Below are 13,214 nucleotides of genomic sequence, written 5' to 3' on the forward strand. Positions count from 1 at the left end.
CCTGGCGCACAACACTGAAGACACGCCCACCACCTTCCGCACCCACCTCACCGTAAATTGACAGAATAAGAAGCCTAGAGGAAGAACAAAGAGGAGGAATTGGAGGAGGAAAAGGAGCTGCAGCAGGAAAAGTGACAGTGACAGAGGAAAGGTAGAGAGACATTCAGAGAGAGAGAGTGAGAGAGAGTGGGAAAGCATTATTGTGTGAGGGTGCTGGAAGTTATGCTGTACCACCGTCAATGTCTGGCTCAGTGTATAGTTATAGGAGTTACACTGTACCACTGCCATTGTCTGACTTAATATATAATGATAGCAGTTATGTTGTACCACCATAAATGTCTGGCTCAGTATGTAATGATAGCAGTTATGCTGTACCACCAGCAGTGTCTGGCTCAGTATATAGTGATACAAGTTGTGCTGTACCTTATCTGTTCAGTAAATGTTATTTATTTAAACATATCTAATTTAGTATTAAGCTAATATTTTATTTTTTCCAGTTGACATACAGTTTACAAATTACAAAGGATCCGCCCTGGGTGCCAAATACTCTAGGTACACCCCTCCCACGGACACTGGTGTCCTTGTACGGACACTTTGCCTATCCCTGCGCACCTCTCCTCCTGTATATATTCCTGCCCTAACCAAGTCCATTACTTTACTTACTGCTGTACCCCTTCGCCCCATGTCCATTTCCCTTCCACATGCCTGTCCCCAGCTGTATATTCTCCAATTCCCCTCTCCCCAGCAAGTAGTGTTCTCTTTCAGGGTAAAGTCTTCAGCTACCCCCTCGAGGGCCTGCAGGCTGCAACATATCTGGTAAGCGAAGGTGTCCTATATGGAAATTCTCAATCCACCAGAAGAAAATTAGCTGTAGTCGGTGGGTTTATTTTGGTTAATTTTGTTTTGTTTTGCCGTGTTTATGTTACTTTTAAAACATGTCAGAATATATAAATGCTGGAATAGACACAATATAATGATAATTTCATGGAAACTTGTCTCCTGCAGAGAACTGATTTTAATGCGCACCTTCCCGGTGACCCTAGTATGAGGAATGTAATAATTGCTAACTCCGGATTAAAGAACGCTCATAGGATCAGTTTTAGGATTATAGGCAGCTTTTACATTTTATAAGTCCTGAGATGCGGCCGTAAAAACCTTGCCTGTATTGCGTTCTATGAAGGCTGGGTTCTATAAATAGTTGGGTTTTATAATGACTCCCTGCCTTTGCACAATAAGGCAAATGTACTTGTATCCTAGCAATAGATTCTTCCTATTGAAAAGCTTGACAGTAACCAGTGTTGCAATGAAGAGGTTAATCAACAGACTGTACCTCCCTGCCCAACCCTCCCTTTCTCTTTCTCCTCCCTCCTTCTCCTCTCCTTCTCCGCCACCCCCTCCCTTCCTTAGTGGAGGCAGAATTGCTGTAGGAGGTTTCTGTCACTATTCATGGGACTTTAGCACCGAGCTGCCGCCATGAGTCTGGTTTTGGTGACTGCTCGGGAGTCCTGAGTGGGCATTATGGAGGAGAATGCCAACATTCAGCAGGCGGGGGACCAGTGCCCCACTGTGCCAGTCCAGCCCAACAAGTTCGAGATAAAACGCCATGCCATCACCGATGACTACAAAGTGTCCAAGCAGGTGTTGGGCCTAGGTATTAATGGCAAAGTGTTGGAGTGTTACCGGAGGGATACCGGTCAGAAGTGTGCACTCAAGGTGAGTGCCAGCTATGGGAATAATAGAAGTGTTATGTTCATTCTGTGTGCCAACCCCGGGGGAAGCTGCTTTCTGCCAGTTACTGTATGTTGGCACTTAGTCCTAGTTTTCAGAATTTGATAAACATGGATGACGTGTTAGTTCCAGCCATAAATGAATGTGTAGACCGAGCCAGTGCCAGTTTAAGGTGAGTGGGAGAGTTACTGTTGCCCAGCGTTATTGTACATTTTAAGAAGAGCATATGGGTATGAGTCTCAGGTGGAGCCAGGCGTATTGATGTCTATTGGTCTTCCACGGGCCAGATAAGATGTCTTCTTGGAGTGGTTCTTGGATATAAGGTGGTAGGTACACATCTGCACGGCGTGAGTCTCATTCTGTGAATTAGGGCACATAGATAATGAGTATAAGAGGCTTGCATGCAGGTTACAGATGTGTACGATTTAGACAGTGCTGTGGGAAAGTTAGAGACGCGTACAGTGTGAGAGACTGTAAGTGTAAGTTACAGATAGTCGTATGAGGGGGGCGAGGATACATGTGTGTAACAGCATCCTGAGGAAGATAGCATGGGCGCCAGCTTTAAAAGGAGATGATGTAGAGTGTGGCTGACACCATGATAGTGGTCGCTTTAAAGAGATGCCCAAACCTTGCATTGAAACTTTATTGTAAATCCAATTCTATATAGTGACATATACTGTACATGTATCATGACTTATACACGGGTCTTGAGTGTTGCGCCAACTACGGATTGTGTGTTACTCTTTAGATGAGGCTTTAACTAGTGTCGGTGGGATTGGAATAGTCATTCAGGGTGAATCTTTGTTGTGGTGTGACTTTGTAATATGGCTTGTGTTATATTGGCTCGAAAGGTATTATATATTATTAGCTCGAAAGGTATTATATATTATTATTATTATTATATATTGTTTTATCTATATATCATATTCCGTAGCGCTGTACAATGGGTAGACTGGACATAACAAGTAGTATATAACATAATAATTTGACTTACGGAAACAGGCGAGGAGAGCTTTTACGTGCCTTATTGTATATAATAAAGAGATGCTATGTGCCTTATTGTATATTATAAAGAACTGTTTTTTTTTTCTTACATTGTCTTCTTTATATTGTTACACAGTCCATGTCTGGGCACGTGTTATAATTAGTAATCGGTGTGACTGTCGGTTAAACAGCTATGTTGTGTTAGAGGGTGTGTTCGTATTTCACCAGATAGGTGAGTGTGACACTGTTGTGAGGAATGTGCTTCATTTAATATTTAACTCAATGGGAACAAAGAGCTGAGCTCCAGACACCACACTTCATAGTCATGGTATGGAACAGCAGAGTGTCTATATGGGGCAAAAGGAAGTGTGATATAAACCGGAAGGGGAAGGCGGTGTCTATTGAATGATTGTATGGGGCAATAGGAGGAGTCAGAACTTATAGGGACATGTATATGGAGCAAACAAATGATCTACTCTCTATAGCAACCAATGTAATGATTCATTTAGCAGAACTATTACATTGGTTGCTATGGTGATTACAAAACTTTATATACTGTGCCAAAATCACTTTTTATACACAAGCTCCGTTTATGATACATGTAACAAGTGGAAGAAAAAAAGGAATTCTAAGAGGGAACTGTACAATTATTTAAAAAAAATTGGATCGCTCAGGTCAGGCTCGGCCATAAAGCCAGGGGAGCTGCCACCACGTATATGAAATGTCATGGGACTTGGTTATGGAAGGAAGCAAATGATCCTTGGGGGGTAAGGTGAGGGAGCAATAGGAGGATGTGTATGGGGGGCATATAGAATAGTATGAGACATTATAGGAACACTTTATGTGTAGCATTAGGATGAGTGTAAGAGAGCTATGGAATCTCTGAGAACGTTGTGTGATTCCAGAGCAATATGCTGCGTTCAGAACAGTGTGTTGTCACAGGAGGGGGTGGGGGTGTTTCATGGCTGTAACAAGAGCCACAGTGCTTGTGACACATAAACACACAAACTTTTCCACGTCCAGGCTGAGCCCTGACCTTAAAAAAGAAAGTGATGTTATGGGAGCTTCCCATCCCCCGATGGAAAGCACAGACTGGCACTGCACCCCTGAAACCACCCAGAGGTCACACTTCTCACACTGAGCTCTCTTTGTGGGTGACTAGGTATCCCCTGAAACGATCAGGGACCTCCTTACCTAATGTATCGGGTTGCCTTGGTCTGTAAATTCTAGTTTTGTTGACCCTTTGAATGTATGGACTGTAAGAAGCGCTGCGTAAATTGTTGGCGATATATAAATACAAGATAATAACAATAATAACTGGAGCTTCTAAAAATGCATCATGCAGGACTGCGTGCCCATAGGCGTCCTCAGAAAAAAAGGTGAAACCTGATCCGTCGCCATCACATAGGTTGGGATTATATCTGTGCGAGCCATATCACTGCCTTCATTCACACTTTCTTAGCCACCGAGTTATCTGATTAATAGGTTGAGTCAATAGCTTAATCTTTATCCAGTTATGAGAGGAGGGAGAGTCACCTTCATGCCTCCGCTCAGGTGAGGAATGCAGTTTATATTCACTGCTGCATTACTGGATATTGGCACCGAGATTCTATTATCATGCCAGCAAAATCAACTGCTTTGCGGTTCATTTTGTTGTTGGTACAGCAACTCTAAATAGTTATATGTGGAATGATTATTATGATACTTTTATTGACTTAGCCCTGCCTTTTGATTTGACTGATGCATTTTAAACATTATAATTCACATTCATTAAGGAAAGTAACAGCCAAACACAAACTTAGTCCAGGCTCGGTAAGGCTATCTGGCACAAATGGCAAATGCCCAGTGGGCTGCTGGCCGACAGAGCCACACACTCACCCCATCTGCCGCTTCTGCGCTGTATTGTGCGGCCAGCGGCTAGATAAATGAGCATAAAAATGTAGCACGCGGCTGTGATATCAGAACTGTGATAAGTGACATCATCAGGTGGCCGTCAAGTGCCAGGGCTGCCCCGCCATTCCATCAACCTTTACAAAACTAAACATGCTGATTAACACTGTTGTTGGCATTTGCACAGATGACGTGTTCCATGTCCCTCATCGCCCTCTCGGTCATTAGGATTCTGGCAATGCAGATGTGCCACCACCATGGAGGCAGTCTCTGGATTTAGCCGCAAGCACTACTAGACTTAGCTGCAAGCACCACCTAAATTATTATATGTACTCATACTACATGTGACACTGGTTAACCTACCTTTACATGTGATTATTCTACATTTATAGCTATGTTATTATCAGCTAGTAGTTGGTACAAAACCAAAGTGGCTTGGGTCACAGCAGAGGGTAAGGAGATGGGTACACGGGTCACTTATATATACTATTCCGGGGATGTTAGAGGATGAGGTGGGAGCACTGTACGGGTTTTATGCAAACCTGTGACTATATCGCACTATTATAAGTGCCTTATAAAGTATTAGGATCATCTAGTCAAGCCCAGTGGATTCAGGTTATAGCTGAAGACATTATTTTTGGTTTGGTCAGCGATGAACGTCCCAGCACAGGTAAAACAAGGCTGACGCAAGGACGAGGAATGGCCTGACCTATGACAGCCTTAAAACCAGATACCTGAATGAGGTGAGCCCCCAAAGTGTGTGTGAAGCTCAATACTTCAACACACATCTATTAGGCACATTGCACCAAAGCAATATGGTACTGTTCCTATGTTACAGGAGATACTGATGATACAGGAACTTACAGGACACTATCATTCCTAGGGCTGGCACCACATGATATCCCCGTCACTGCTGTGCGGCTGAGACTCTGAGACACTCACAAAACACTTTCTACCCCAAAGCCCTGAAGAACATTCATATTCAGATGGTTGAGCTATCTATGATATGTCTTACATAGAAAGAAAATTGTATGTAAAATGTAACAGCTTTGGACAGCTTTGCCTTGCCAATGCTGTTATTTTTTTCTCTCGATCACACCGGTGTGGACAATAATTCGATGAAAATGATATTTTGACTTTAATGCATGATTTCATTTTTGTCCAGTAAAGGCTGTAATAGAAAAGACCCAAATAATCCAACTGATATTTCTATCGCACTAATAGAATCAAGACTGCCAAACACCAGACCTGATCTGTTTATAGTCACGGACACTCTACATGATGTGAATAAATGGCATTTCCAAGGTGCAGGTCTTGTGTGCGGCAAAGAGGCAGGGATTATTGGATATGGCTTCTTAAGCGAAGGGGGTCTGATTAACTCGTCTGCCTGCAATCAGGAATGGCCAGAAATCCTGGTGCTTTTTTTGATGAACACATACTTAATGGTAACTGTAGTTTAAAAGCAGCAGAACTACTAGTTTTCTAACCATGCTTAAAGAAGTGATCTTATTCTTTGGATGTAGTACATGTTTTTATTAGTGCAGCTTCCGTAAAGGCAATGGGGGCAGCTGGCCCAGACACCGCAAGCTGAGGGGTTCGCTTGAGCCACCTGTCGGCAATGTCCCTGCACCTCCTTTCACTCCCAGAAGAATGTACCGATCCAAGAGCCTTCATTACGGCTCTGCTCCAGTAAATAACTGATTAGACCCCCCCACACTCAGAAATTTGGATCATGTTTAGAGTATGTTAAGCTGCAACTTGGTTTTCATTAAAAAAATATAAAATACTGTTTGCTAAGCCACAGTGCGGGGATCAGATCTTTTGAGTCTTTGGGTATCACCATGAGGCATAATGTTGATTTTCTATATTTTTTATTATTATTCATTTATATTTTCTTAAATTGGCCAATGTACAGGAATGCAGCATAACATCAATACGTTTATTATTTTTACATGTATTTTATCTGCTAATACATATCCACCTACATCATGTTAGACCAGAGCTTTATAATCTAATGAATACAGTAAATATTAAGCCAACAAAAAACTGTAACTGTTTTTCAATTAAAATGTTTTCAAGACTGCTTTGATGTAATAAAAAAAAAAGCAACAAAAGCAACAAAGTAGCAGCTGGGCTTTGATGAGATCAGATTCTTACTGTAAAGGTTTCATGACTAATGATTATCTCACCTATGCTCAAGGGGATAATCCCTGTCTGTTACTGGTCACTTATTGTGTATTTTGTTGTATTTTGATACACTGTTGTATGAACCCTTTCAAGACGAGTGTAGTGAGCGTGAGTGTGGCACAGAAGGGTATTCAGACATTTTAACAGGGAACCTCTACTTCTTCCCTCCTTAGATCTTGCTTGATAGTCCCAAATCTCGTCGAGAGGTGGACTACCATACCAGATCATCAGGAGGACCCCACATCGTACCTGTGCTTGATGTGTATGAGAATATACACCGGGGGAAAAGATGCCTGCTGATCGTGATGGAATGGTATGAATGGAACATGGCAAAATACAAACATAAAGAACATTATTAGTGATATTACAGAAGGTCTTTACGGGATGTCTTTTTGCAGAGGATACAAAGGTCTGCAACAGGGTAGACCTTATGGGTGGAACAAGTCAGATGGCAAGAGATTTTAATAAATTAGAAGAATAGTTGAGAGTGTGGCAGCTGCAGTTTAATGTTGATAAATGTAAAAAAATGCACTTGGGGTGTAAAAATCCCATCATATTTCTGATGAATTGAAGCTAAGCAGGGTGCCGGATTGTATATCTAGCAGGGAAATGGAGGTGGTTCTTCCACTTTACATATCTCTCTGGTCAATTCTCACCTAGGGTACGGTCTACAGTACTGGAGACCCAATCTCCAGACGGATGCTGACATTTTGGAACAATAGGTCACATACACGTGTGCATGCACATTCGTGGCTCACATACATACATACAAACATACATACCCTCTCCCTCCCGCCTGCACCTGCTTACCTCTCACCTCTCTTGCAGCTTTCAGCCCGGCTGCTCGCACACTGTGCAGGCAGCCTTGGTTTCACCCCGTGGGTCATGTGATGTAATGTGACCTCAATACGTTCCTGTCTCCCCGTGCCGGTTCAAAATACTTTAGAAAGGGCATTTCCGACCTGGACTAATCCATGTCAGAAGGGCACTTTCTGTACTATTTTGAAGCAGTACGAGGAGAGAACAAGCGGTCACCCCTGGCCACCTAAAAAGATGGGCCCCATCTGTGACCTCTGTAGTTATGCCACTGGTTTAGAGGTAATGTAAGTAAGTTTTACTTTACAGAGAGAGGGTGGTAGATAAATGGAACAGCCTCCCACCAGAAGTGTATGGGATAGGCATATGACTCCTGAATCGAAGACAAGATCAAGGACTGATTAAGACCTGAGCCTTACATCAGGAAAAACGGGCAGAGTAGACGGCTCAAATGGTCTGCCATCAAATTCTACTAATACATATACTAATACATATACTAATACATATACATAGCTGCTTTAATGCACGGATTAGTTTATTTTGATGTTGTATTGATCCATGTAATCTTTATAAATAGAACTAGCTTTCTTCCCTCTGCCCAGTACCCCAACTCTCTCCATTAATAACATCATTATCTCACCAACCAACATAGCACCACTCAGCTCATGTTCTACCACGTATGATCATCCCCTCAGCAGCTGCCTCGACATCAAGAACGTTGCTTACATCTTCCTATCTTTCACACAATATGTAGCAAAGCACATAGAATTATCTGTCTTTTTCTCCATTCATAGCTGCAACCTTTCTCGGACTGGGATTTCTCTCAGAAGTCTCAGTTCTGATCCAACCCAAATGTTCTCCTAGGCTAAACAATCAAGCTCATGTTTTACACAGTCTTCTACCCAGTATGGGGGTATTTAGAGATAACATGATCTGCTTCTGTAGTATGTTTACAAACCTATTAATCCACTAAAATAAAAAGTTACTATTAGGCAAGGTCTGAGCAGACCCAGAACTCTTAGAGATCCAGACCTTGCAACCTGCACCTCGCCAGCCATTGATGAACTTAACCTCACTCGACCCACCACTAGCCATAGACCAAATTTTATAAATAGCATGAAGAGTTACAGGTTAGTTATATTCATATTGATGTGTGTTAACACATTCATAGAAATAATGGAAACCGTTAATGTGTGATTTATTAAAGATATACCGCTTTACGCCAATTCCACAAAATATGCAACTTATTCATGTCTACATTTCTTTTTCTTCCTTGTGACCGATCCTCTGTCAGTATGCAGGGCGGAGAGCTGTTCACTCGTATCCAGCAGAGAGGAGACCAAGCGTTCACAGAGAGAGGTACGATGGATCCCAAGGCGCGGCACGTCCAGAAGTATAGGACAAGGGGCAATAATGGTTCAAATGTTTGACAGTGATGCAGAAGTCTTAATAATGTAGAGAATCGCTTTGAGATCATGTGTTTTGGGCTCGGTTAAAGATGCCATATATATGTTTATATATATGATCTATATGATCACTCTATGTATTGTAACCCCACTCTCCACAGAGGCCTCCGAGATTATGCGGGACATAGGAATGGCAATTCAGCATCTGCACGGACTGAATATAGCTCATCGAGACGTCAAGGTCAGTTTTGGGTGACGTATTGCTTTCAGGTCATTATGTGTCTACATGCCGGTGTCCACATTGTGTGTTACCAATTATAATTGTGTGTTTCTAGCGGCTTGGTGATACTGACAATTGTCTCACCAACTTACTTATTACTGAATGACTGTATCGTGATTTTGTATTACTGTATATCTGAACATAAACCTCCTTTGTCACGACAGCCTGAGAATATTCTCTACACTTCCAAGGAAAGAAATGCTGAGCTCAAGATCACAGATTTTGGTTTTGCCAAAGAAACAACTATTCAAAATGCTCTTCAGACTCCTTGCTATACTCCGTATTATGTGGGTAAGTAATTAGATCAAAGGCCAGAGGGGGCAAGCTGTATGTTCTATCATTTAATTAAGAGTTAAAATGCTAATAATATATAAATCACAGCTTGATGTCGCTTAATGTCCTTTTTTTGTGTGGTTGTAGCTCCTGAGGTATTGGGTCCAGAAAAATATGATAAATCCTGTGATATGTGGTCGCTGGGGGTCATCATGTACATTCTGTGAGTATGAAATCCCGTTCTGTAACAAACCCTATCACTCCTTTCCATTAATCTCCATCACAATTACCTTTCCTCAATACAAACCTAAAACGATACATTTGTAACAATGACTGATTGCCAAACGGATAACACAATATTTCTCGTGATTGATTGAAATGTAGCACTTGGCACCAGAACTACACCAGTTTTATCTTTGCAAGATCAATGCAGGATGAAATAATTCGCAATATCATCATCAAAGCTAATTATAATTCTCGATGGAAAAGATCTGCCTACTTATAGAGAGTGCAGAATGCCTCTGGGCAGTCAAATATTCCAGACGTATTCATAATAATCATTTTAAACAAGTAATGTATCATGGAATTTTATATTCTGCTGCGGTTTCCCCATTTAACTCTTTTGTGCCCGTTTATTTCTCACTTTCACTCCCTCAGTCTCTGTGGGTACCCTCCCTTCTATTCTAATACAGGCCAGGCTATCTCCCCGGGAATGAAAAAGAGGATACGTATGGGACAATATGAATTCCCGGCTCCAGAGTGGAACGAAGTGTCGCAAGAAGGTATAGACTATTCAGTGTCACCCCCCCAAAGCAAAAAAAGAAAAAGAAAAGATGCATTTTAAGAATTCTCTCTCTTTTCTTGTGTTTGCAGCCAAGCAGATGATCCAACTCCTGCTGAGAACCGACCCAACAGAAAGAATGACAATCACCAAGTACATGAATCACCCATGGATAAATGTATGTAAAGCTTAATTGCAGGGTACTGTGGGATCTCAGTAGGGTTGACGCTGCGCATGTCCAGTTTCAGCATTCAAGGATTTGCCTTTATACCAATGATTTTAACCACTCTGCTATACTCCTATACAATGTTATCAGGATTTAAATACCATGCCATCCTAGGAATACACATATATGGTGTGCCCCCCCCTTTTGCTCACATCAAACGTTTCTATTGAGTATGTACCTTAGAACCCCAGGGCAATACACATTACTATACTATAGATTCGTCACAAATAATTCACTGGATTACAAACACAGCTAATAATATGTTTGTTTTGGCAATGCCCTATAAGCGTGACGTAAAGTAAAAGTCCCGGGTTTTTAATGACCTACAAATCCGGTATGTTTAATAGTTCCCAGGTAATGATCTATGGAGGACCAGAAAAACAACTATATTTATTATCATTTCACAATGTGTAGCTATTAATTTTATTGTTGGTAATGTAAAGAATTTGTTTTAAAAAAATGGTAAAAAGAGTACTTGTGAGGGAGCAGCATCTACGGTTTAAAGGGTTTAGTTGCTTTGTATATGACTTGGTGTGCGGTATTATAACCTGTTGGTTACTAGGTCTAATTTAGTGTTTGAATTTACTAGACAGGTGTAAAAGTTGGATTAGGTTTGTATGTTGAGGTTGTGAAATAACAGGAAGATTGTCAAGTCACCGTAAGATTCCGATGGAATTGTGGGCATCGCATAACAAGTTAACTAATTCATTCACCCTCATTCCTTGTTGTGTTTATAATTAATACCCTCTAATCTGCATTAATTTGCCCTATGTTTGGCAACCTTCAGTTCCTCCCTTTTATTGGGCAACAACATTGTTGAATGTTCAGAGTCCAACAATAGTTAGAGGGCCAAAGGCTGTTCCTTTTTTCTTGACCTGCCTCCATCCACTGTGGGATTCATTCAATAAAGCAGCGAAAGCATATCTCACTGATATATGGGGTATATAGAGCCAACCAAGATTTCCTCAAAGGAATAAAGTTAATCATTTCTCCAGTAAACCCGAACCGTTACTGAGAAAAGTACCTTCACATATCCCTTAAATTCTACTGTTTTGTGTTTTTGTGAATAAAGGCCATTGCCAATTGACCTGCTGGGTAAATTTTTCAGTAGGCTGCCGTGGGGCTGGTCTGGAAGATTTTTCCCCATGGCAGGGATCCTACAGGGATCTATGGCTGCCTACAGGGTCACGTAATGTGATCCTTTATGTCTGAAACAGCGGCGTCCTAAGGCAGGGAGTAGAGGCATAGCCAAAATGATTTAGGAGGAGTGTGTGTGCTCTTAAATGATTTGTGTTTAAGGCCTCACATAAAAAATATGGGGCTAGAACCCCACAAATATGACACTATGAAATTTGGGGCTGAGGCCTTGTGCTCTCTCCCATCCCCACACAAAGCTGAGTACATCTGAATTGCTGCCTATAATGACTATTCCTCCGTGTTGGCACTGCGTATGCCCCATGTGTATATATATATATATATATATATATATAATGTGTATGCCCCTTATATATATATGTATGCCCCTTATATAGCAGTCTACACTAATTGTCATAAAACACATGTTGTTGTCTTCTGAGGTGTTGGTGATGACTTTCACGTTAATAACGAGTCTCCTGGTTTATACAGCAGTCTATGGTGGTCCCTCCAACCCCTCTGCACACAGCCCGGGTACTTCAGGAAGACAAAGAGCATTGGGATGAAGTGAAGGTAACGTTCAGTCCCTGTCACATCTTACGTTGTTATGCCATATAGACATACCTAGGAACTTTCTAGAAGAGCGGATCCTGAGACCCTTTAATAGCCCTCCATGAAGATTCTACGTAGTAGATCGCCAAACGTGTTACTCAAATGGCTCTAATAATAATACGAAACTGTGATTTCTCTATATTTAAAGATATATTTAATTGGGTCACCTGCATTCAAGCAGGGATATTAACCCTAACATGTGAGACACAGGGCAAGAACCTTGAGCGTTCCCAGGTATGCACATAGATGTAAACTTGATATTCATATTCATTTAGGTACATAGACTATACCAGCATTAAAAGATTATAATGTCCAGCCATTCTTCATCACATCCCTATTTCCCTCTTCCTTTAGGAGGAGATGACTAGTGCTTTGGCTACAATGAGAGTTGATTACGACCAGGTGAAGATCAAAGATCTGAACTCATCCACCAACCGATTGCTCAACAAGAGACGGAAGAAACAAAACGAAGGAGGTGTCCCTGCTAATAGCTGCAACAACCAATAGGACCGCTTTAGACTAGAATCGGTGTCATTGAAGAGCTTGATGTTTGGCTGCTCCAGGACATATTTTAGCTTTTTTAGTCCTCTGTAATACTGTAGTCTATTGTAAGCCTTTTACAATTGAGCTTCTAGAGCACCGGGCCCTATGTGTACATATATATAAATATTCATGGAACTGAAATGGCCACTTGGTTGTTACATTGTCACCTTACTCTTGATTTGTTAGACCCTTCCACATATTCGTTGAGTACTTTCTACATGAATTCACTCAAGACTTCTCGAAATAAAAACCATCAAGATGATTCTACGTTGCAACTTTGGGACTGTGGTTACCAAATGGTGGGCTTCTCCCTAGCTTGTCGGTATATTTCTAATCTAGCTTTTTCCAAACACA

At 41.4% G+C, this 13,214-nt stretch overlaps 1 protein-coding gene across 1 annotated transcript; it reads left to right on the forward strand.

Annotated features, from left to right (window-relative positions):
- The first annotated feature begins 1,402 nt into the window (after positions 1–1,402).
- MAPKAPK3 (MAPK activated protein kinase 3) lies at positions 1,403–13,122 on the forward strand. Its single transcript, XM_053469442.1, has 10 exons — positions 1,403–1,713; positions 6,963–7,102; positions 8,900–8,964; positions 9,173–9,252; positions 9,456–9,582; positions 9,712–9,787; positions 10,222–10,346; positions 10,438–10,523; positions 12,198–12,278; positions 12,672–13,122. The coding sequence occupies exons 1-10, from the start codon at positions 1,519–1,521 to the stop codon at positions 12,822–12,824; spliced, it is 1,128 nt and encodes a 375-aa protein (XP_053325417.1). The 5' UTR covers positions 1,403–1,518; the 3' UTR covers positions 12,825–13,122.
- The last annotated feature ends 92 nt before the right edge of the window (positions 13,123–13,214 follow it).

Source organism: Spea bombifrons, chromosome 6 (assembly GCF_027358695.1).
Source record: "Spea bombifrons isolate aSpeBom1 chromosome 6, aSpeBom1.2.pri, whole genome shotgun sequence".
In the NCBI taxonomy this organism is placed as follows: Eukaryota; Metazoa; Chordata; class Amphibia; order Anura; family Pelobatidae; genus Spea; species Spea bombifrons.

What these genes read in the sequence shown, in the direction of transcription:
- MAPKAPK3 (XM_053469442.1), top strand. Translation starts at nt 1,519, where the DNA reads ATGGAGGAGAATGCCAACATTCAGCAGGCGGGGGACCAGTGCCCCACT. An exon ending in TAGCTCATCGAGACGTCAAG is followed by an intron (nt 9,253 to 9,455) that starts GTCAGTTTTGGG and finishes TTGTCACGACAG; the next exon opens with CCTGAGAATATTCTCTACAC. An exon ending in TGAATCACCCATGGATAAAT is followed by an intron (nt 10,524 to 12,197) that starts GTATGTAAAGCT and finishes TGGTTTATACAG; the next exon opens with CAGTCTATGGTGGTCCCTCC.